This window comes from Balearica regulorum, chromosome 2 (assembly GCF_011004875.1).
Source record: "Balearica regulorum gibbericeps isolate bBalReg1 chromosome 2, bBalReg1.pri, whole genome shotgun sequence".
Classification (NCBI taxonomy): Eukaryota; Metazoa; Chordata; class Aves; order Gruiformes; family Gruidae; genus Balearica; species Balearica regulorum.
In genome coordinates, this window is record NC_046185.1 from 5,020,612 (window position 1) to 5,045,785 (window position 25,174).

The window sequence follows — 25,174 nt, forward strand, 5'->3', positions numbered from 1 at the left end:
TGATCAATTAATTATTGCAACAGATTTAGACTCCCTTCATGATTTGTATTCAGAAAAATGTATAGGTACTTTTTTCTTGGCTCTTTAATTTCTCCTCAAAATATATTTTTCATTTTTTATTTAAAAAAAAAAAAAGAAAAAAAAGAGAGTTGTGTCATTTATAAAAATACAGAAAACCTAAGGTATATTTTTTTGTATCAGAAAATCAGACAGGTTAGCCATAAGTGAAAAGACTAATATTCTCCAGTCAGAGAGACAGCAATGAATAAATATTTCTGCAAAGTTGCGTGATGTCACTGCACACTTGTTCCATCAATTATTTCCATGTAAAAATTCAATTTATGATACAATTTCCTTTTTATGAACCACGATATGGTGTTTTCTCCATGTAGAAAAATTTCGTATGTGGTTGTTCATGTATTCCGCTTCTGATCTTCCTTTCTTATTGTGGACCTTTCTTGGGCAGATTAAGATTTGTGTCAGATACTAAAGACGTTGCGGAGAATTAATTTTATTTTCAGTTTTGGAATAGTACTCAGCTTGAAGTAAACTTTGTGAGGTAAAGGCTTGGAGCTCTCCTTATCACAAATAATGTACTCCACTTCTCCCAAATGTCCTTTCAATACCGGAAGCTCTAAGTGTTTGCGGGAATGATGTGAATTCCTACATGGAAGAAGCTTTGAAGAAATCAGCATCCAAGTCCCTGTTGTCTGAGTTTTGCAGTAAGAGACCAGTCCAAAGAGTCAATGCTGAGAAGTGTGTGTAGCTCAGAAACCATAAAGTATGTCGTGAGAGCATTCAGATTTCAGTAATGCTGTGCTTTGCTTAGCTCTCGTCAACAGGGAGCAACAGACACACGATGCTACTGACACTTAGTTGGAGGTATTTTTCTAGTAGATCGGAGTTTTGTCCTCCCAAGGAGAATTATGGACTCTCTCTCGCTAGTCAGCAGTTTCTCTCTTTTTCCTCTTTAGTGGTGTAGGCGTCTGTGGTTTTTTTCTTTTATCCTCCTGAGAAGAAGTGGGCAGGAGGATATTCAGTTTACGTACATAAGGGCACCTGTTGCTTCTCCCAACACTGCTGTTAAGCCTAATTTTTTTTTTATACAGACTTTAACCTTTAAGTCTGATTTTTATACAGACTTTATCCTTTGTCAGGTTACCCTGTGGAATCATGGACTGTATACTCAATGATGGGAAAAAGAAGCAAAAATCACAAGTATTTGTCTTTTGTTAGACTATTATAAATTAAAACTCAAGGAAGTTCTGATTTAATTTTGGTAACCAAATGAATTCATAGGCAGAGATGTGTGCATTTCGAAATGCCAGGACTGAATTTTTTCATGAGAACAACTCTAAACATAGACACAGTCTTTGCATTCACGAATCGGTCCATGGACTGAAAGCATGACGTATTTGAGTCCCATCTTCCTTGGTCTCAGCTACGTAGACATCTCTGTTTTCCTCCCAATGCTCACGTTCTGGTCTTTCCCTGAAAAAGGAATCAATTATGTTCAATGTACTGCATTTCTGTGTGAACCATGTTGCTGGAGCAGCATATCTCACGTGTTTGGATTCAAAAGCTTGCAGTCTCCAAGACATTTTTGGGTTTGGTCCAGTAATGCTTAGGCCAGGTATTTTTGCTAGTAAAGTTGGGAGAATGAGGTATGGAGCTACATATAGAAAGGAGGATAAAAAATTTAGTCTGACTGGGGCAAAAAAACCCCTACTCTACTCTGTGCTGTGTGGACAGGGATGAACCACGCAGCTCCTCAGCGTAAATGAAGGTGAGGGAGCAGGAATGGCCTGAGGCAGCAAGGGGCAAAAGAGGGCTTGAACGCACCGTTTGGAACCATGGTCCGCAGCCTGAAGCATCACAGAGGCCCTGTGGGGCTGTGTGAGAGAGACAGCCCTGCGAAGAGCTCAGCCTCGCGGCCTGGAAGCAGTGAAGAAGCTGTGGAAGGACAGAGGCCAGGAGATGCCACCAGCACTGCGTCGCTACACCCACGGAGCCAAGGCATGGGGTCAAGGCTGTGGAACGCCTTCTGTGTCGGCAACGTTGGCACTCTGAGCATGCTTTCATCTGGCCATCTCTTTGCTGTTACTAGGATATTTATTGCTAGGGTTACCTGCTGCTGTTGAAAAAAGTGTGGTGAATTTGAGAAACTTGTTTTTGTTACTGCCAGGTAATTTAATTAGTTACAGTTAGGCAGCTGAAATTCCCGATCCCTGATTTATTTACACAATCCTCAAAGCTCTTAAAAGAATTTAAGCATGGCACCCAACAGAAAAAATTGAGATATTAATGTTGTAAAGAGAGATTCTCTGGTGCCTTTTGCGAGATGGAACTGATGAACTAGTACATTTTTATTTGTCTTTATTACTGATGAGTATCACTGATTGCCCATCAGAGTTGAATATGGGAATGGAATGGTCAGAGAAGGAGAGGAAAGAAGGAGGGAGGCAGAGAATTTAACAAAATTGGGATTTATAGTCTGTTTAAGGAAAAAAAAAAAACCCACCCAAACAAACCAGAAAACAAAAGGCATCCAATGAGAAAAGAGACAAAAAGTCAGCAAGAATGCCTAAACACTCGTGAGTGCATGGAGCATGTCCTGCTAATGCTAATTTGGGTGAGAAGCAGATCAGGAGCGTGATAGGATTTGGAAAGAAAACCTGTTTACGGTTGGGCAAGTATTTTTTTTTTTTTAATTTTTTTAAAGCAATGGATATTTGAAGATTACACACCTAGAATAAGTTCTTTTTCAAATTTCAAGTCCCAATCCCATGAGAAATTATAGTCATTGGTAAGAATTTCATTCTATAAGTAAGTAGTTCAGAAATTAAAATGGAAAGATTATAGTCTGAATGTATATATTTTTAGTCTGGTCTTCATCTTTTCTTTTTTCTTTTTTTTTTTTTTTTTTAATTTAATGTTATATCTTAATGGGCAGCCTGCAATGGTAAGTTCTGGTATTTCTTCACAGTTATTGCAGTCACTATCTGCAGAGTCTCAGGAGCAAACTGCCTGTAGCTAAGTACTGGCATTTCGTCTTGTATTAAATGTTGAGATCTACTTAGTGTCATTTTTGCTATACTAAGGGAATTTAGAAAAGACCTGAAAATGCAGCATATGCGAGCCTTTCTTACAAAGCATGATTTGTTAATTTAATTATGGAAAACACTGATAATAAATATTTTAAAAATAATGTTCCAGTTTGGAAAGAAATTGAGGACAAAATCTTGCTTTGCTATCTGAAACCTATAATGCCGTATGTGTGGAGATGCAATACTGTAAGAAATATTATAAACCAGAATCTTCTGGTTCTTCCAGTAGCAAGATACACACAGGGATAAAATCAGAGTTATTGCTATTGCTAGTAAAATTGCTTAGGAATAAAGAAACAAAGAATAAAGAATCAAATCTACTAAGCAAAGTAGATGATGTAAGAATTAAACCCAGAAGCTTCTGACCCCAAGTGTCTCCAACTTTGTAAATTTTACAAAGCCAAAAATTTAGATGCATAAAAGTGTTTTTCAGCAGTGAGGAGGAAAGTATGCGAACATTTCATTGATCGTTTACTCATTAACAATTTATCACTATAAATTTGAGTTTCCTGACTACTAATTCACCTACTGTCTGTATCATTTTCATTGTCAGTAGGTTCTTTGTTGATTACATCTGATGTTGCTGTTCAGTAATTATCCCTGGTTTTAAAAGAAAATTGCTCCTTTAATGTTTTTCATATCTTGCAGGATTTTTTTTTTCTTAAAAAAGTCTAATTAGGAGAGTTGCTAATATTAAATTAAGCTAATATTTTGTGTTCTTTTATGGGGTGTTTATTTTCCTTTCCATCCAGCATATAATGATTACACCTCTGCAGGTGGATTCTTACATCCTTGAGTTAGTTACCTTAACATACTCTAGGTCTAAGCCAATTTATTGTTATATGTAGCAAAGAATACTATTTTAACTTTGAACACGTTTATGGGGTAAACCTTCTTGACTTCAAGCCCCTTACTTGAGCAGAAGCGTACAGAAAGGATCGAGCACCATCTTTAACTTCCCAGCCCAAGAAATCCCCTTCGTCACTGCGCTTTCCCCATTCATTTGTATGTTTCTTGTGTGATGAGCAGTTTTGGAGAGTTCTGTTCTCAATCGGTAATGGTCTAGCTTCTGCATAAGTAGCAATATTCTATGGCATTATATGGAAATACTCTAGATTTTACTCTCTACTTCTGGGTAGGAAGTACTATAGTAGTAGTTCAATAGAAATAATTGATCTGAATTAAGACGTGGCACTTTGGGACATGGGTTAGACATGGTGGCGTTGGGTTGATGGTTGGACTTGATGATCTTAGAGGTCTTTTGCAGCCTTACTGATTCTATGATTCTGTGAATTGTAGATTTTGTTTGTTTGAATTGGCAATTAAAAATCAGTATAGGAAAGGTATTACTGTTCAGACGGAGTCACTATTGAGGGACTGGCAGAAGAGTACTAACTTGTCATTTAATTAGGAAACTTTAATGCCAAATGTTTTGCTTTTCATTAGTGGCATAGTGTTATTCAAATAGCAGGGTTTTTTTTTCTAATGTTGCTTTTAATTCTGTTATGAAAGTGAATATGGGAAGGATTTCCATGAGCAGATTGGAAAGAATGATTTAAAAAAACCATACACAACAAAAGCCCCTCAAAAACAATTGGTACCTACTCTATGCAGAAAATATGTTTGGGGACAAAATGCAGGAAAAGAAACCAAAATGGTAAATATTTTTTTTTTAATTTTTTTTTTTTAGTTTATCTGTAAAATGTTTCTTGTCAATATTGGTAGGTGGTATTAATGCCTGGTGCCGTTGGTTAAGAGCCTTGTCATCTGGAACTTACACTCAGAAACACTTTTGTTTCTTTTTCTTCATCAATAGAAGGAAGGACCAATGAAGTAGTAAAAAATTTATCAAGCCAAAGTCATCACATAGGTTACACAATTTATCCATATTTTTACTACTGAGTTTCCAGAATGCAACTCTGCTTGAAAACAAGAATCCCTCCCTTAGTCCATAGATATTCTGAATTCCAGATGTGTTCAGTTAACAGTAGGCTTCTTTTCCTGGCTACCTGCCCTGAGAGACCCGTGTACTCCGTCCGTCCTTCCTTCCTTTTCTTTTTTTTATGGATCATCTGCAGGCAAAATTATGTTTGTAGTGACACCCTGCCGTTTCTTTTTGGTCTGCAGCAATGCAGTTTGGAGAAATCTAATAAATACTATTGGTATTTTGTAAAGATGAATAGAATTTGCAGCTCAGACTGTTATTTGGGTAGGTTTGACAAGGCCACTGGAGTAAGGATACAACATTATTTAAATCAGGGGCTCTGGCATTTGGACCGTTCTTCTCTGCAGATGCTGTGGGAGCGAGTGGTAAATTGTTTTAAATTGGAGCTTTGTAAACTTATGAAAGTGTAGGATTTTTTTTTTCTATCCTAGAGATAGAAAATCAATCTTTCATATTGTATGCGGAGTCCTTTCCATGGTATGTGTGCGTAGAGGGGTTTGAAGGAGATCGAATTTGGGGTTTTTTACATCCTGTTCATATTATACGAATCCTAAGCAATAAAACTTTCTCTGATCACCTGAAGGCTCCTGAAAAAAATATTTCCTTCATGTTCCCCCCCTACACATACATCTACACTCCTGATGTAAAGTCTGCCTGATGTTTTATCTCTGTGTGTGTGTGTATGTTCCTGCAAATTATCACAGCCAGAGAAAGAATATGGGTTTGAGTGTTCTGTGGTTCACAGAGATATTCAAAAATGTCTTATTTTCCCAGTATTAGTTTTTATTAATTTTTATTATTTTATTATTATGTTCCCCATAGATCTACTATGTCCCCAGTTAGAACTTACATTTTTGGGTGAGAAGAGTTGTCCTCCTGTTGTCTAGACGCATAGAAGACCATTAGGTTTTCTTTTCCCTGTTCTCTAGCATGGGATGTGGGACATACGCAGGGTCATCAGCAAGTTTACTTCGACAAATTCTTCACTACAACAGGGACCCGAATTATGATGATGCCCTTAAACTCCCTTGGTCATCAACGCCTGTGTGGTTGTATTTTTTAGCCTTTTTCTGGAGGTTTTTCCTTTGGTTTAAGATGGTAGGAAGGGGTTTGCAAATGGAATGATAGTGCTCTGTGACCTTTTGAACTAACTTTTATTACATATTTACCTGTAATTATGCTGGACTGGGCTTAATAAAGCATCCTTATGCCATCGTCCTATGTAGACTGAACCATGGATCCCTACCATATACTGAGTGTTAGAGCAATAATACAGAACATACACAGCTAGAGTTTTCATGGATCATCTAACTGAAATTGAAGTCCAGTCTCACATTATGATGTAAGGAGTGTCAGATCTCTGTAGTTGTTGGGTCTAGCGCTGATTTTTATTAAATGGTCCAGCTGGTTAATGAAAATAAAGTATGTTTTAAATGGGTTTGTGCTTTTTTATTTTTGTATTTAATACTGATTACCTCTCCTGACACAACATAAACTTCAGTTTATTAATTACAAATTAGGAATTGACATAAATAGAGTAGACGGGTATGTCCAGAGTGCCCAGTGAAGGTTTTTATTTGTATGACTCTCATGAATTTTAATGAAACTAAATCAAGAATTGGAGTTAGCCCACTTTACTTAAAAGGAAGCTGGAAATAGGCAAAACATGTAAGTGTGCGCATGCAGCAAAACATTAAACTCTTGATTTTTTATATTCTTTACATCACTGGACTATGGTTATTTTAAGAAATTGAGTGTATCAGTGTTTCTTTTCCTTCAGCCAGACTTAGAAACATGAATATGTTTTTGTAAGGTAGAAAATCCTTAGATTGTTCCTCAGAGCTTATGTAAAAAAATTAATAGATTTCATACATTGTTTTGTAAATCTTGAGGTGAAAGGGAGAGTACTTTCAACTGGCTGAGGACTGATGACATCTGATAAATATAATTGGTCTCCTGCATAAGTTGTTGACTTGAGGTTGGAATGTTGTTTGGTTTTTTGTGGGTTGTTTTTTTTGGTTTTTTTTTTTTTTTAGTAAAGAATGAGCTAAAAGTGAATAAAAGAGGAGATAGGCATTGTTTCTAAATCTTTTTTTTAAAAAAACACCTGTCCTTCTAGACATAGGCTTCAGCATAATATGGTAATGTCCATGTTAGGGCAGACATCTGTCACTACTTTTGTCCTTGCTCTGAGATGGGGCAATAGCAGCTACTGGGGGACCAGAATAGGAGCTGAGGAAAAAAAAAAATAATCCAGTGACACAAATTGTATTGCAAATTGTATTTCGGGAATGTAATGAAAGAAGAGGTGGTGTTTAGTGTCTTTGTGTGAATCGAAGGTTTGTTCTGAGCTTGAACACTGATAACACGGGGACTGGTATGCTGGGAAGCTTCCCGCATGCTGTTCAGTAAGGAAGAAGACAGAAAGTCCAAAATTTCATCACAGAAGTAAAGGCTCAGTACAACTGAGAGTAATGAGTTCATCAGACTAATGGTAGAGAATCGTCCTCATTTTTTAATATTTGCTAACCAATCATGTTCTATAAAATTAACATCAAAGAAAGACATGGCTCATACGCTACATCTAGGCAACTGTATTGTTTTAATCTGTTAGTTAATGGAGATGAGCGGATGTTTACAGTGACTTGTTGAGAGACCAGAGGCTTTTAGTTTTGTGTAATCTTTATCTGTCCGCACTCAAAAACTTTAAAGGTTTTCCATTTGATTATGAATGTAGTGAAGTGGTGAATATTTTTCAAGAGTATGAAAGAGCATATCATTTAATTATCCCTCAACTCTTCTAAGCAAAAATAAGCTCTTCATTTTTTCTATGTTAAATGTGGTATGAAGAGGAGTTATGTAAAATCCAGCTAACTTTCTTCTGTACTCTTTAGTTTTTGAAAAGATTAGGAAAAAAAAGCGACTTTTTACCTAAGATGCAGTTATTTATTAGATTGCCTTTTTCTTGAGATAATAGAATGAATGGGTTAGGAAAGCAAATTCTTGAGGCCATAGAAACTTTGTCCGTAAATCACTTCTATGGTCTAATTAAATTGAACTTGTGAAATGCAAAGTAATGAAACATAGCGAATGAGTAATTTACTTCTATTTCTCTAGACGTTGGAAGCCATTTTGAATTTTAAGTACTCTGGTGGACCAGGACATGTTGAAGGATATTACAGGAACCTTTCACTAGGCCTTCATGTAGAAGTAGAGCCATCTGTTTTCTTTACACGTGTCAGTACCCTTCCAGCAACCAGGTAAGTCTTCTTTTGACTCTTGTATATTTGACTCATTGTCTCCATTATATTTGCTATAACTTAAAGACCATGCTGGAAACTTTCAATATGAGCAGCAACACGTAGGTAAAGAATTGTATGAACCAATTTTCAAAATTCCTCATTTAGGAGTTGAGTCTCCTTTAGCTGCAGACTGTGATTAAAGCAATCCATGTGCACTGGACAGTTTCTGAGGTTCAAAGGTTTTTTCATGATGGTTTACTTTACCAGGGACAGGATATCTCCTGTTTATTGTAAAATCTGATGACTTCTTTCTATATCTCTTCACTGTTCTGGTGTGTTCTGCATTGCATTGTTTTGTGTTTGTCTAACAGAATCTTCCCCAAGATGTATATGTAAATTATTTTCTTTGGATCTGAGGAATAAATTCTAATAATTCTCTCCTGTGATGCTTCCTTTCTCTAGTGAAGTTTAAAAATCATGGCAACACATGATGGTGGTCAAAAACCATCATTACTAAATCTGATTCCCTAAAATTCATCAGCAACTGAATGCAATCAATTGTAATAATTATTTGTTTTGCTAAAATTATATTTATTTACTGCTAAATACACAGTTTCTATTCTGTTTTTATTAATTTCATATTGCTTTACATACCGCTTAAGCAAAGCAGTTTTTGAAAAAATGAATTCTGTAAGTTAATGATTTTCCTGATCCTTAATCAACAATTTTTTGTTAATAGAAGTTCACCTATGCTAGTAGTTAAGTACTCTACTATCTTTAAATTTTGGGGATGTATTTAAACTCTGGCAGTTCCAGAGGTGGCTTTAGAATAGCTGTCATTCAAAAGATGAATAAACAAGCTTGGGTTTGTTGGAAGGAAAGAAGACTGAGAATGGACATTTTTTCAGTGCGTAAGTACTTCTGAGGTATAAATACCAAGGAGGAGGAAATACTCTTTTAGGTGACGGATGAAGTTAGTGCAAGAAAAACTTGTTACAAGTTGGACAGGATTATGCTTTTAGTAAAAATCCCCTTGTAATAATGAGCTACCAAGTAGCAAGATTATTGAAAATAAGCCAGTGTGCATAGTGGGAGCAAGTGTTTGGTTTAAATTCTGAAATTATTTCAGTGCAATTATGTAGTACTACTAATATACAATACTTGAGAGTGAACTTAAGTGATTCAAGAGATTCCTGTTGGTCCTAGGACCTTTTTCATGCCTGACTTTAGAAATAAAACCCAAAGATAGACAAGAAGGGAATATAAGTCTAGGAAATATTGGGAGCATATTTCATTTTCAAAGGAAAGAAATGAGTCACCAGTATCATACCATTGCAAAAATGTCAAAGGGTGGATGGACAGCAACATAGCTTGCAAAACATGAAGTGTTTCTTTTACTCCTGTGAATAAAAGTAAAGCCTCAAGAAAAGTTACCATATCTAGGTTGGAGCTTGAACTTGGAGAAACATGAAGAAAAGTGAAAAAGAGAAAGTCTAGAGCAAGAGGAGTGATAAAATATGACTTACATTTAAAGAAACTCTTGGTCTTGCTAAAGCATAAGAGAAGACTTACAGGGGACTTAAGTTTTTAATTACATAAATGGCACTGCCAAGAAGATAGGTATCTTTTTCACAGCCCGTAATACAGTAAATAATGACCTTTGCATATAGCAAGGGAATTTTAGGCTAGGCAAAGATAACAAAACACTGAAATAGTTCTTGTAAAAAAAATGTGTAAAAATGAGGCAAACAAGATTGTCTCAAACTGAATGTTTTTTAATGAGTAGATTGTGTCCGGCTCTTACAAGAGAGACCTAAAACTCTATGGCTTTAGTGGTAAGCAGGTTTCTCAAGCATTTTGCTGCTTGAAAGTGTACCATAATAGGCATCATTTTATTCTTTTAGGAACAACTGTAGTAAAGTAAATCTAGTACTACGTGTGAAGTCAGAACACGGTATTTTGCAAAATCCCAGAAACTGTATTAATGATGTTCAGAGTTTCACCCCTGCAATGGCACATTCTTAGTCCTTTGTCAGGTTTTCCAGGTTTAATAAGTGATCTCTCTTTATCAACCTGGAAGTACCACAGCATCTACTTTAAATAGTTTTCAAGAAGATTCATTGTAGGGGTTTACTCGCTTTGCATTTGTTATTCGCATGTGTAATCCTCTTCATCGAGTGTCAAAAATGTCCTTTGCACTCTATGTATACTTTTAAACGGACAGCATGACTTCTCTTTGGTTCACTGCAATGTCCTTGTCCTGTAGTTACAGAGCAGCTTGGGCGTGAAGCTGCAAATCTTCCATAAAAGCTTCAAATACGACACGATGCTTCTATTTGAAACTCTTTTGTTGGTAAGCAGGCTTTTTCTGTTAGGTTTCCCCAGGTGTGTTTTGTATAAGACAAGGTTATCCTACCCCTGCCTTGTCAATCTATTCTCAGGAATTTACTACGTGAGGAAAGTATTTAATCCTGAAATCTTTAAAAATAGGTTGAGGTGCTAATTTGGAGGTAGAGTTTCTGTGTTGTTCAGCTGTATACAGTTTCACAAGTCTTCTAGCAGCAGGTGCTATATATAGAGGCTCCAATTCAGCCAAGTGCTTCAGCTCATATTCTATATGTTTGCTTCATTCTTTGCCTGTTCATCATACTGATCACATTGAAATCAGTGGAAACTTTAAGTGATATGCTGATTGGAAATGTAGTTAAAGATGTGAGTGGTGCCAAATAGCTGTACTGAGGGGGAAAATACTGTAATATTTAAATTTCTGTTGGAAATATTTTATTGCAAGACCTGGCAAAAGGCTATTCAAAGCTTTTTTTTTGTTATATTTGGTATGTATTGTCTGCTAAGTCATGAAAGCATTTTGGTTTTAAGTGCTTCTTAGCTCTTGCTGTTTGTTCCGTACTATTAGCTTTAGTGCTCAGTAACAGCGTTCCTTTACTCCTGTGCTTCCCCGTGTTGATTCTCCATCAGAAGTCGTGTCACACGATATTATGTTTTAGAGTGAAAAATAGCAGAAATATGTCATCTTCCAGTCTGCTAAGGATAAATATTTATCATTACATGAAACAAAGTTTATTTTTTGACCGTTGATCATCTCTGCCAATATCTGAGGCTCAATGACAGCAAATTGTAAGTCAAATTTTGTACTTTCACTTGCCCTGTTAAAATCTTGAATCTGATTTCCTTTTGATTTACAGCTGAGATTTCATTGCTTAAATTCTATCTGAGGCACTGAGCTATTTTTGTTCAGTCATTATGAGAAACTGTATTTTATAATTTACCTTCTCAGCTGTCATTTCAGAATGAAAGTTATCATTGCTTTCATTTTCTGGATTCAATTTTTTCCCTGTCTTTTATGTTTTTGTTGGTTTTCTTTTACATTTTACCTCAACAAAAGTAAGAGACAATAGCTTACTAGCTGCTGGGCTTAAAAAGTCAAAGCGAAATAAAAACTTTTGAACATTGATTCTTCCTTTAGGCCTTTACTGAAAAAAAAACAGCTAGGAGAGATGTTAATGAAATCACTGCCCCCCCAATTGTAACATAAAGATTATGGTTTCTGTAAAAGTCTTCCAAATTTAATTGGTATTTCTTTTATTTAGCTGCTTGAGCAGATATGCATGGGAAATATTACTGAAACAGCTGGGGATTTTGGTTGGTTTTTTGTTTCCCTAAATATCTAGCCAAAATTCTGTCTTCCACTCATGCACAGGTTTATGCTTTGTAGGGATAAGTTTCATGAACTGCATCTTCAGTGTATCTTAAGATGCGTTTAATCCTGACAACAGGTCCTTTTAGCCTTTATCTGTGCTGGTCTGTAGAGGCATCTGTGGGTAGCTTGATGCAGCCCTTAACATGCTGCAGTGCCTAATCTGTTGTCTAATCCTGATTCAGGTATCAGCTCTCTTGTTGGGAGAGATGATGTTCTGTCAGTAAATGGTTGTAATCTGCTCCGAGGTTTTTCGCTAGGTATATCAACCTATGCTCACTCCTGCATCCGAAAAGACGGGCGGAACAGCCTTGCGCTGGGAAATTGTCTCTGATCATGTTACCTGTAATCCTTGATTCTGCTTGTTTGTGCTTGCCTGGAGATGATTGTCCCTTGATGCATAATCAAGAACGTAGGTGTTTGAAGCAGGCCAGATATAGGATATAAGAGATAATGAATCAACGAATCATAGAATGGTTTGGGTTGGAAGGGACCTTAAAGATCATCTAGTTCCAACCCCCCCTGCCATGAGTAGGGACACCCTCCACTAGACCAGGTTGCCCAAAGCCCCATCCAACCTGGCCTTGAACACTTCCAGGGTGGGGGCCTGCACAACCTCTTTGGGCAACCTGTTCCAGTGGTTAATGAGTTAATGTTGAAAGTTTTCCCAGTCTGTCCTACAGTTCACTGAACTGCAGATCACTCAAGTCTTAAAGGGCTTCAGGGATCTACTTGCTTGACTGTTTATTTACCACAAAATGCAGATAAATCTATATAGTAAAATTGTATTCATTGTCTTCTGTAACTGGGCATACCATGTTAATTGATTCTTTATTAGGTCTTAGCCTCAAAACTACTGGTGTGATTCCAGGCCTCAAAACAGTTCAGTTACCAGCAGATTTTAGACTGCCCGCAGAGATCTGATGATCTGATCCTAGACTGCCAGCGGAGATCTGATGCTAATGGTTCAGTCTAAGGGAAGTGTTCTGTTGACAGTTTCATGTGATATACCTCTTCATTTTGACATCCTGTTAGCTCCAAGAAAGCCTGCCATTGAAGCTTGCGCTAGCTAGATTGTCTTGAACTATCTCCTTTATACGTGTTGATTCTTTCAAAGGCATTATCTGCCGATTTGGGCGGGCACTGAATGTCCTTCCTTATTGCCTTTATCAAAGAGCAGAGAGCATGAAAAAATGCCAGAAAAAATACTGCTTCACTCCACACATTTGGTAAGAAGTCAAGTAAGGTGTGCTCTGCATGCTGTGAGGTGCCTGTTGGTCTCTTTGTGTCCCTTGCCATTATGCTGTCAGTACAAAAGTGTCTTAAATAAGAGCCATCTGCAAAGGTTGGAAAATCTTGGTCTTGCTTATTACAAAGGTGGCAAGACAGTCTGAATTTGTAGATGAAGTCAGTCCACAGTGCCCTTCACTTCTGGGCAAAATTCGGAAGCCAGCTATGTAAGAATATTCTTACCTGTAAATTTTACAAATTCAAGATTATGAACAAAGTAATTTTTTTTTTTAATTTTCTTGAGACAACGGAGTTTTCTTCCTATCTTAAAACCACTGTACAGCTGATGAGACTTCAGCTGCAGATATCTTTTGGCAAGTGCAGAGGCTTTGACTCTGTTCTTGTAATTGAGTCAGAGCAGAAAAAAAAAAGGAACTGCCAGCAGGTCTGGCACTGTTAGATTCAAAGTGTCATTTCATCGAACTGTAGGTTCAAGTTAATTTTCCTTTGTACCAATAAAGTATATCATATAATTAAATGTTTTATTTTTGTACAGAAGGCATCAGTTCATAATAAAACCTGCAGCGTGGTCCTTAGTCTAAGACCTGTCTTTGTTTTGTATTTAATATTAGGATCCAGTTTTTCCAACTTGGTTTCACCAAGTTTTGAGACTGAAAAACAACAATCTTGACTATGCTGAGGGTTCTCAGGAGATCCTCACTTTGGTGGGTAGAACTTTGGGTCTTAATGAAATCGGAGATAATTTTCATAATTTCCATTCCAGTTTCCAGAGTTGCCCACATTTTCGCTACAATACATTGTAACACAGCCTCTTCAAGCAGTTGGGTTCGAGTTGGAAATCCTGATCGTTCTCTGTTTGCAAATCATATAAGGGGAAGAGTAAACAGCATTTTTTCTTGACCATGTTCTAACAAACATTTTCGTTACACAATAAAAAAGTTCTGTAACGTTTTCTGAAGCACTTCTTGGGTTTATGTAGCTGAATTTTTAAATTAAATGTTCACATTTGCTACATTCAGAATGAGAATCAACTACCTACTGACAAACAGCTGGTTCTATTCTTCTCTTTCTCAGAGAATTTCAGAACTTTGAATACTGAAAGAGAGAGCTTTGAAGGGTGGAGAAAAACTCTTTAGGTTGGGTGCTTGGAGAACAATCTGTTTAGTTTGGAGGGAGGCTAAGATATGACAGTTTAAAATGAATGAATGTTTCTACATGCAGAAAATAATTAGTATTAAATTCACTGCTTTGTTAATGAAAAATAGTAATAATAAAAGCTAGTCAAAATGGAAACCAGGCAAATTCAGCTACAAATAAAGCTTTCATTTTGATCAATTATACTGATTAACTATTAGAAAAATCTGTCAAGCAATGGATTTAATAACCATATTTTTAATCTTCTCAGGTCTGAATGACTTTCTAGATTATATTCTTTATTTATACACACACCACTGAGCTCAATATAGATTCTACCAAGTGGGAACCCATGACACGTGGGAGGTTACATCCAATAGTTAAATCATCTTGCTAACCTTAAACTCTGCTAATGGTATAATGTCGGAGTTGGTTCACGGAAGAGCAGCAAAAAGTAGCTTACAGATTGAGAGAATTGATTTTTGAGATCAAAATGTTAAATATGTATGATTTGGCACATGAAGACGTGAGAACATAAATCTGCAAATATTTATAGATGTGCTGGGAATATTTAGCATAATTGAAAAGGTTTACAACTGGGAGAAGTCAGATGAGGACAGTTCTTGGAATATGTGAAAAGACCTTTTAACAGTAAGATGGAGAATCTGACTTAATCATCTGAAGTTAGTCTTGAAAGCTTCACTTTTTACAGAAGTTAATAAAAATCGAATTGCATTTAAAAAACCCGATTGAAAACACAATAGCACCGATAAATATGGTCTAGATTGTTGTTTTGCTATGTTGCTCTTTGTGTTTGTCAGCGGATTTTGGAGAATAGGATTGTCATCTGGCACGCCATTGCCTGTCGTCATTGCCAATCTTCGCGTCTTCACTTTCTGATGTCTCGTTTTGAGTAGGGATGTTGTGTGTGCCTGTTTCAAGCAAACAGAAAAGAAGCAAACAGAAGCGTGGATGTGAAAACACTCCATGATTTCAGCTGATGGGGAAACTGAGCTGAGTCAGGATGTAGATGACTTGCCAAACCCCCCTGAGCATTTCTTGTTTAAACTGACTTTAAAACTAAGCTAGAAACAGAACTGCAATAAGATTATTCACTGAAATGAGCTGTCATTAGAGCATGGCAGCTGCATCTGGTTTTTTTTAATACTGTGTTAAATGTTACTGAAGAATATTCTCTGCTGTCATTTCAGAGTGGATTGGAATGGTAATCAGAATACCCCTAAAAGAAATTTCTAGATTACAGTGTTATTGTCTCCTGCCTTAAGTTCCCATGGCCCCAATTTTGTGACTATTTTTGGAATCATAAATGGCATTGTAAGATTTTAAAAATACAGCATGATTCATCATGTCGCTAACTTTTGTTTGTGTTACACCCTAATTCTGCAATAGAGGATAACAGAAATGAATTTATACAATACATCTTCAAGACACTGTTGAATTAACTCAATTTTCAATTAAAAATTATGAATTTTTATTTTTTATTGTTTGAAATGAGTATTGACTTAAATTTGCATGTTATTCTGAGACCTTCAGATTATAAATCAATCAACTGAAAATGTTTCCTTGTCATTCTAGTTTTCACCTGTACAACCTTCTGTTGTACAGACTTTTGTGTTACTTGTAAAAGAAAATCTTGAACGTGGAATTTATGGTAGATTTTGCTAAAGGAAACATCATCGACAAATAAGGAAGATCATTGAACTGGAAAAGGTTTGCATGTTATAATTTTTAGTATTCTTCCACTTAGGCTCTGAAACTGTTTGTTTGACCCAGGCTTATTTCCTTTCCATTAGCAGTCGAAATGACATATGGAAACAAGAGTAAAACCCTTTCAAGAATGTTTTTTTCTTTATCCTAGCGTCTATATACAGTCCAGTATAGCTTTAATTCATCTTCATTTAATTTGGACTTCTAACATAATGCAATAAGTTGTGTATGACTCTATTCAGAAAAGACAGATGTTGTGTTTGTGGTGGCTGCTGTAGTCTTCTGGATAATTTAAAATTTTATTTCCTAGTGAAATGAAATTTATATGATCACTTTAACTGTTTCCCTCTCTCCCCTAGGTAAATTTTGACTAATTTCAGCCAGCTATATAGGGAAAAGTTAAATATATTCCTGCAGATTGGTACCTGGATAGAGAAGAGATATCCTAATTTATGTTCCAGTGAGGAAAGGCAGAAGCACGAGCTCAGCAATTACCTGCTCTGTTCCCTGCGCCACTTGGCATGGATGAGCCTCAGGGCCAGCCAAAAACGTTGCACTGCCCACTGTGGTTGATGGATCAATGAGAAAGTTGGGGGTGGTGTATGATGAGATAGGAATGTGGGTATATGGGAGTTGGGATTTTTGTGGTGCAATTGTGTATTTCTGTCCTGTATCTTCCCGAATAATCCGTAAAGAGTGAAGTATTTGGGTTTTGCAGAAATGAGAAACTCTGTACTAATTCATATTGTTCTCCTAAATGCTTCTAAGTCCGTAAGTGTATGGAATAAAACTAGATGATGGTTTAATTTTGTGTGTGTTACTGTGTGATGATACCACGCTATCTCAATAGATGTTCTGGAGGGAAAAACAAACGAAACCAAAACATCCAAACACAAACTGACTTATTTTAGACATTTTTGATCCAAAATTTAAAAAGGAGCTAGAGACAGCAAAACCCTCTATAGAGACTGGCAAGCCACTGATGACCCTGCAAGTTGTGTGAAATCTTGCAAAGACAGAGTTCTCTGCCTTCTCTGGGGATGAATGGTAACTAATATCTACTTAACTAAACATAAGAGGACACAAAGTTGTGGACTTTTTCCCCACTAACTCGCCCTGTACCTTCCTCCCCAATCCACTAAACATTTAGTGTAAAATATTATATGGTAGATAATTATTGAGTGCACCCTCAGCAAGTTTGCTGATGACACCAAGCTGTGTGGTGTGGTCGAAACACTGGAGGCAAGGGATGCCATCCAGAGGGACCTTGACAGGCTGGAGAGGTGGGCCCATGCGAACCACATGAAGTTCAACAAGGCCAAGTGCAAGGTCCTGCACGTGGGTTGGGGCAACCCCCGGTATCAATACAGCTGGGATGATGAAGGGATTGAGAGCAGCCATGCGGAGATGGGCTTGGAGGTGTTGGTGGATTAAAAGTTGGATGTGAGTTTACAATGTGCACTCGCAGCCCAGAAAGCCCACTGTATCCTGGGCTGCATCAAGAGAGGCATGACCAGCAGGTCGAGGACGGTGACTCTCCCCCTCTACTCCACTCTCATGAGACCCCATCTGGAGTACTGTGTCCAGCTCTGGGGTCCTCAGTACAAGAAAGACATGGAGCTGTTGGAGCAAGTCTGGAGGAGGCCATGAAGATGGTCAGAGGGCTGGAGCACCTCTCCTGTGAAGACAGGAAGGCAGGAGAGTTGGGTTTGTTCAGCCTGGAGAAGAGAAGGCTCTGGGGAGATCAGTATGTGAAGGGGGCCTACAAGAAATCTGGAGAGGGACTATTTACAAGGGCATGTATGTCAAGGGGTAGTGGCCTTAAGCTGAAGGAGGGTAGATTTTAATTAGATATTAGGAAGAAATTCTTGGCTGTGAGGGTGGTGAGGCACTGGAACAGGTTGCCCAGAGAGGTTGTAGATGCCCCCCTGCCTGGAAGTGTTCAAGGCCAGGCTGGATGGGGCTTTGGGCAACGTGCTCTAGTGGAGGGTGTCCCTGCCCGCAGCAGGGGGGTTGGAACTAGATGGGCTTTGAGGTCCCTTCCAACCCAAACCATTCCATGATTCATTGTATGATAGTTTGGAAAAGTAAGAAGAAACTGGGTAAATGTGGGATAAACAGAAATCAGTAGCTTATGGGTGGTTATTTTCTAGCCAAAACATTCAGTAGGTCATTATGGTATATAATTTAATCACCTTTAGATCCATTTATTGTTTTGAGTGGTTTAAGTTTTTAAAAGCTTACATACTTCTTTTTTTTAATAATTAATTTACCTAGTATGGAGGGCAGAGTTAATGGTCTAAGATTTACTCTATTGCCCTAAAATCCTTAAAACAGTATGACATTGGCAATTTTCATCAGTTCTACACAGTTTTACTGATTGTGGCAGTAAATAAAAAAATCATGCTAGCTTTTAGATCTTTAGATCTTTAGCAAGTTGCTCTTTAACAACTTGAGGGTTTCTTTTTTCCTTTTTAAATTTATTATGGTGTTACCTCTAATTTTCTAGAGCTTATGCTTTGTCTTGGCTTCCTTGCTTGGATACAGCTTCCAGTATTTGAAGCAAACTTTTAAAATTTAAAGTATTTTTGTAACCTTTAATTGTGTTTGGTTTTCATTGCTCTAATAGTCTCTTTGATACTGTCCTGTATTTACTCTGAACATCTAATACTATTTTTTTGCACTCTTAATGTTACCTTCAATGGTTTTATACCGGTATCTTATTCTTCTTAGTTTTCAAAGTACTGTAATAATTCTGTAACTTTGATTTTTATTAATTAATGATTTTCCTGGAGAATTAACTTAAAATTGAAAAGGAAAGAATTATTTCCCCTACATGTCGATTTTGTGTAGTGTTTGAAGAGGATGAAATAAATGTCATGATGATGAATGATTTTCACTGTCTAGCCCAAAAGTTCATATTTGGGAAGTTTTAGTATTAGTGATGGTGTTTAGTACTGAAGGGATGCTGCTTGTATAGGTCCTTTATGGCATGAATTGTTCTTTTTTTGGTTCTGCTGCCAAAAGATACTGCACAAGGCTTGAACGTTATTTCAGACAATCGTTTGGTTTGGCTATGAGATAAATAAAAATACCTTCCATGTTGAACTTTGTAAACATAGTCTACACTAGAAGTCTCTCTTGTAGATCATAACTTCATATCTACTGGAGAAGCAGATGTTTGCTGTGTCTTTACAAATCTTGTCCCACGCTCTTAATGATGAGATGGAAGCCAGGTTTTTTTTTGGTCTTTTTTTTTTTTTGTTCCTTACTGGTAACAGGATAGCTACCAACTCAAGTACTGCCCCTCTAGTCATATCTTTCTTGTGAGCTGTTGAGGAAGAGAATCTCTGAGAAGACCTATGACTCCTGATTTGTTCTAAATTCTTGAGTTTTGACATGTTTGCTTCAGGCACTCAGCTACCTTCATGCATTCTTTTCTATATTCAATATTCTTTGGGGTTTTACCCAAAGAGAATGAAAACCCTTAATATATATATTTAAAAAGCCTCCAACACCACTTTTGCTTTTAGTTTTGCTAAAAGACAGGCTACTGTGCCCCAGCAATACTTTCTTGACATTTAGTGCCTGATTGCATGTGACATTGCTATCACTTTTGTGACTTGGACCTTAACCTCCCGTGCTTGTCCTATGAGTGTTCCCATTTCAAGGGTTTGCGAGGTAGCAACACAGTTCCTCCTCTATATGCTCTGAACATGATACCTCTTGATTTTCAGAAGGCACGTATATTATGAACCAGATAACGTGTTTCCAAAGTAGGAGAGCAGTTCTTAAACTCTTGCACCTCTTCTGTTTAATTGCCTTTGGTATGGCTAGCGTTTGAATTTAATTGCTAATTATTACGCAATAGGATAAATCTACTTGGTTGCCTGAGACGCACAACTGTGTCTTACTCAGTTTGAATATGCATATTGTTCGAAGGATGGCTCTGAGGACTCTCACCTTACCAACATATTCCTCTTCCTTCCCTTTTGGGGAGCTTCTGATTTCAAGTGAACTCTCTCAAATTAGTGCTGCTAGCAGGTTCTACTTCTGACACCAAACACAAGTTACTTTTTCCTACTTGTTGATTCTGAGAGCAATTATATGGGATGACATGATCCGTAAGTTTTGTACAATGGCTATACTACTTTATACTGTAATTCACAATGACAAGTCACCTAATTTTGTTATATATGCATTAAAACGTCAAAGTCATTGATAGCTAAAGCTAAATTGTAGTGATGCTTAAGGCTGGGATATTTCTCTGTTGTTAAGTAGCTTCTTAGGAAGTTTTGAATTTCAGAGGAGGCTAATGAAGCATTATTGCAGCTCTATGATTGTATTAGGCATTTCAGTATCTGGTTCTGATATTTTTCCATGTGTATTCTATTATAACTCACTCAATGCTGCTGTTTGTGCTCATTTTCACAAGGAAGAAAAGTTTATAAATAAGAATAAAAATTTACAATAAAGTTTTTTCTCTGCAGCTTTGCCAGTATTATTTCCTAAAGTTACCAGAAATACAGTTGGTATATTTATACTGAATGTTTCTAGGGAAATTTGGATTTGAAGGACAGTAGCTGACAAAGATAAGGTTTTCTTTCTATGTTTGCCTTTCTTACAGAAGGGACAGAGTTGTCTCTCTCAGAATAGTTGGCATAATGGAAAAGTACTCTAGTTGCCGGCTTGCTTCGGTCTGTAGACAAACCACGTACCGTAGCAAATGGAATTGGTCCCTGACACTGGGCAAGGATTGAAATTTTTACTTGTAAATTCATTTCTTAAAGAGATAACGTCAAGGTAGTTTGAAATATTAAAACTGTTTCATGTGAATGCTCAAAGAACTGAAAAGAATCTGTGGCTTTTTCAATAAAAGTGAAACTGAAAGCTGCAGAGTGAGAATATATACAGGTGAGCAAATGCTTAATATCGAGCAAGTTGTAATTGTCATGAAACTCCTTTTTATGATATATTCTTCTGTCTAGTTTTAGTTAAAAAGAAAAAAATCCAGTTATTAAAAAAAAGAAAAGTTATTTCTAGTAAAAGAGTAGGATACTCTTATAATTGGAGCTGAGTATAAAACATATGTATGTGAATTTATGTGTATTAATATTTATGCATATATATTTAAATTTCTGTACAAATATTAAGTCTGATATATGTATAATAATTCTGTGGCGTGTTATTGAAATTGTGCTATTCTTCTTCCCCCCCATCTGAACAGCACCCGGCAATGTCATCTACTTCTTGATGTCTTCAACTCTACAGAACATGAGTTGACCATCAGCGCTAGAAATAACGAAGATTTAATTCTGCATGCTGGGGAATGTCAGCGGTAAGTACTTTCAGTATTAAAGGGTCCTTGATTTTAACCGTATTATTTATTTGTACACAATTGATGATATTTGGGGCCTATTTTTCTTTTTAAACATTGTACGCATGTCAAAGAATATAAGAGTTTTTCTTTCTTTAAGGTATGTCGCTGAGTTCTAGCAATATCTGAAGTGAATGTATTTTGGCTATGAATCTACTAGTATTGAAAATAACATAATACAAAATAGTTGGTTCTGAGGTATACAGTTCATTTAAGTAATTTTTATAGAATGTTTTAATATAATTTTAATGTGCTCTGAATGTAGTTATGATGTTAAAACTTGATCTCACTAGTTCGTCATCCTTTCCCAGTTTTCTGTATTCTTTTCTTTATGTGGTTCCCCAGCCATTTCATTCGTTTTCATAGAAATAAAACTGCGGGAAATAAAAACAAAATTGAAGAAAAAGCAATCACAATCTCTGTGGAAAAAATATTCTCGATTAAGTAGGCTGTTATGTGTATTGGTTCTTACAACCCTACTATGGCGATGTAAAGGTCATTCTGTAGCAAACTATAACCATTACTTGCTCTAATATATCTGCCTAGGATTCCTACTGCTGGCTTTACCCTAGGTTGCTTGGTTTATCTTCTTCAGATGATCATTACATCTAGATATCACCATTTTCATCTTAAAAAGATGAAACTGTGAAAAAATGAAATGTTTCCATTTGGTCATGGGCTATCTGCACACTTCTCTTTGGGAGAGTTGTGCTGCAGTCTTAAACCATGCAATTGATAAACTTATTTAAAGAAAGAGAGCTACTTTAATGTCTTGAAATCTCAGTCTGAATATTAAGTTCAAAGTAAAAACACATCAATTGCAAGGCATGCAATTGTCAAAAAGAAGTATAGAATATGTAACAATAGCAGTAAATTCGGAATGCTTTTTGCCTTAGTGACTTTGAAAGCACAACTGTGAGAAAATACATTGACTCAAACCAAGGCTGAATTTTCTCAATTTTAGTTTATCAAGGAATGGACAAAAAAATCAGCAACATACAGTGCTTGATCCTTTTATTTTAAAAAAAGTGGGTTATTTTGTTGTTTGGTTTTTTTTTTAAAGCCGTCTAAACACCAAAATGTTCATGTTCTTACCTGTGCTGGTTTGTAATTTTGTTTTCATGCTGCTTTGCTATTTCCCATAATTTTTGTCCTTGGTAAACTCCTTGAAATTTTTCACTCCCAATTTTTGGGACAATGTATAACAAATAGAAATAATCCTACAAATAACATTATAAAATTACTTTGCATGTCCTTGATTGAATTACTTTTATTTTCCTATGGATTTAGTAATTCAAGTTTAAATATCCTTAAATCGTTATATTGTGATGGATATAAACCCTTTCAATAAGTCTTTTGAAACAGTCATTTATCAAGGCAGATTGTGTATTTGTTGAAAGTATTTAAATCCTCTTAAGGATAGTGATTTTTATTCTTATTGCAAGATATTTTATTGTTTTACCCTTGGTTAGAAGTTGCGCTGAGTTTTCTGTCAGTTTTTAACTCATTTATTATCTGTTTCTTGAATGATAAGTGCTTTTAGTTTTAACAATGTGTATGCAGCTCCCAGGTTGCTTAGAGTTTAAATTTTTATTCTGATGGATCTGCTATAGAAACTCAGGTGGAACATACACTGGGCTTTAAGATTAGCTTACTCCTCCTGGCAAAGGGCTTTTGTTAATCTTACAATCAAAAAAAGGAAAAGAAAAAACCTCAGAAATCTTCCCCTTTTTTTGAGTAATGGTTCTAGATCTTTCTTTTTTAATGTAGGACAATCATTCTCAGGAGTTTATGTCTGAACCAAGTGTTCTCAGTTCAAATATACAATACTTTTCAACAAGGCCTACTCTTAGATTGTCCTTTTATAATTTTTTCTTACCTTTGGACATTGATTTTTTGTTAATATCTAATTAATATTTGAAGAGAGTCTCTTCAGTCAAGTTCAGGGGTTTTTTTCCCCTTCCCTTTACCTTCTTGTTTCCTTCCTCATTTTTAATGTGTTCCTCATTCCACTCATAATTTAAAAACAACTTTTTCACTGGCTTTGGTCATTCTCTCTTCCTTTTGTAATTTACTCTCCCTCCATTCATCACCATCATTTTGAAATCTCCTGTCCTGACAAAGTGTAGATAGCAGGAAATTGTTTTCTTCCTTCCTGTTCTTATTGCTGGCGACTCGAAGTGTTTTCATATTCTCTGCCTACGGACCTACAAAGAAGGATAATGCTGCATCCTGCTTACTGGTTGCCTCTTTGCTTCTCACTTTGTATGTTTAGAAAGTAGAATCATAGAATCTTTAAGGCTGGAAAAGACCTCTAGGTTCATCAAGTCCAACCGTCATCCCAACACCACTGTGTCTACTAGACCATGTCCTGAAGAGCCATGTCTACACGCTTTTTGAACACCTCCAGGGATGGTGACTCCACCACCTCTCTGGGGAGCCTGTTCCAATGTCTGACCACCCTTTCAGTGAAGAAATTTTTCTTAATATCCAACCTAAACCTCCCCTGGAGTAATTTGAGGCCGTTTCCTCTTGTCCTATCACTTGTTGCTTGGGAGAAGAGACCAACACCCACGAGTAAAATAAAGTAAAGTAAAATAACTTCAAAGTCCCCAATGCGTTGCTTCTCTTTACTATATTACGAAGCTGTCGATGTAGAATATGTTTTGTCCTCTGTGCCTGGTAAGAGGGAATTTGCAGGGGATTCTTCCATTGCTTTTATGTAAAATGAAGAATGGCAATGGAAGGCTCTGGATGCTACACTTATTAAAGCACTCTCCATAAAATATTTGATTTATAACTAAGGTCCACAATTGACTATGAAGCTGGAAATGAGGAGGGTTTAGGAGATGGAAGCAGAAATGCCAAAAAAAGTCTAATATCACTAGATCAGTACTGGCACTGCCAAATCTTGCAGAGTTCATGCAGGGAAGTATCTGGTATCCATCTTATAGTATCCATATTATTTGTGCATTCCAGCTCCCTCCTGTTCTCCGGCTTCTTTGTGTTTATTTAAAATGGATCAAATGCGTAGAATACTACACACTCTTTTTACTTTAAGGTCTGAAGTGAAGTTTGCTTCAATGAACTCAGAGATAGGGAAATAATAATCCTTACAATAGCACTGCATGCAGTATGAAAAAATGCTATTATACTATTAAGGAAAAGTGACATACTTTAGGCCATTAAAATACTATCTAGAAAATATATACCTTTTTGGTACAGTGAGATTATTCTGCTGACTAGTAAAGATTATAATTTTAGTTTTCAGAAAACCTTAAGCTTACAATTTACTGTAACTTTTAAGTCATTGATTGGAAATATTTAATGTGCGCATTGTAACTGGTCTCATATACGTATTTGAGTAGTGTTTCTGAGAGATGACACCCTTTTCCTCTATTTTAGGACAGAGGAATACATGCTTTGCTCCCCATCATTTTATACAAAGAAATGATAATTTGGGCTCTGATTATTTTGTTCACTCATTTTTCTGTCTTTTATCACTATTTTCTGCAGACACACAAATGGAAAAGATCAGCCTTTCATTTTTTTCCTATAACCCAAGATGTTACTTAGTGATCTTCATACTCCCTGTTTTGGTTTCCCTATGATTTGAAATGTTCTTTTGTGTCTCATTCTGGGACAATTAGTGATATATTTTACCTCGAGGCCTTT

The 25,174-nt window shown here is 36.5% G+C and overlaps 1 protein-coding gene across 5 annotated transcripts in view; it reads left to right on the forward strand.

Annotated features, from left to right (window-relative positions):
- The window catches only part of TRAPPC9 (trafficking protein particle complex subunit 9), a 530,046-nt gene that overhangs the window by 170,381 nt on the left and 334,491 nt on the right, over positions 1 to 25,174 (forward strand). For all 5 annotated transcript variants that reach the window (XM_075743254.1, XM_075743256.1, XM_075743257.1 and 2 more), the window contains 2 exons: positions 8,170 to 8,312; positions 21,350 to 21,460. In XM_075743254.1, coding sequence (XP_075599369.1) covers positions 8,170 to 8,312; positions 21,350 to 21,460 — 254 coding nt within the window. The remainder of the gene's footprint in view (positions 1 to 8,169; positions 8,313 to 21,349; positions 21,461 to 25,174) is intronic.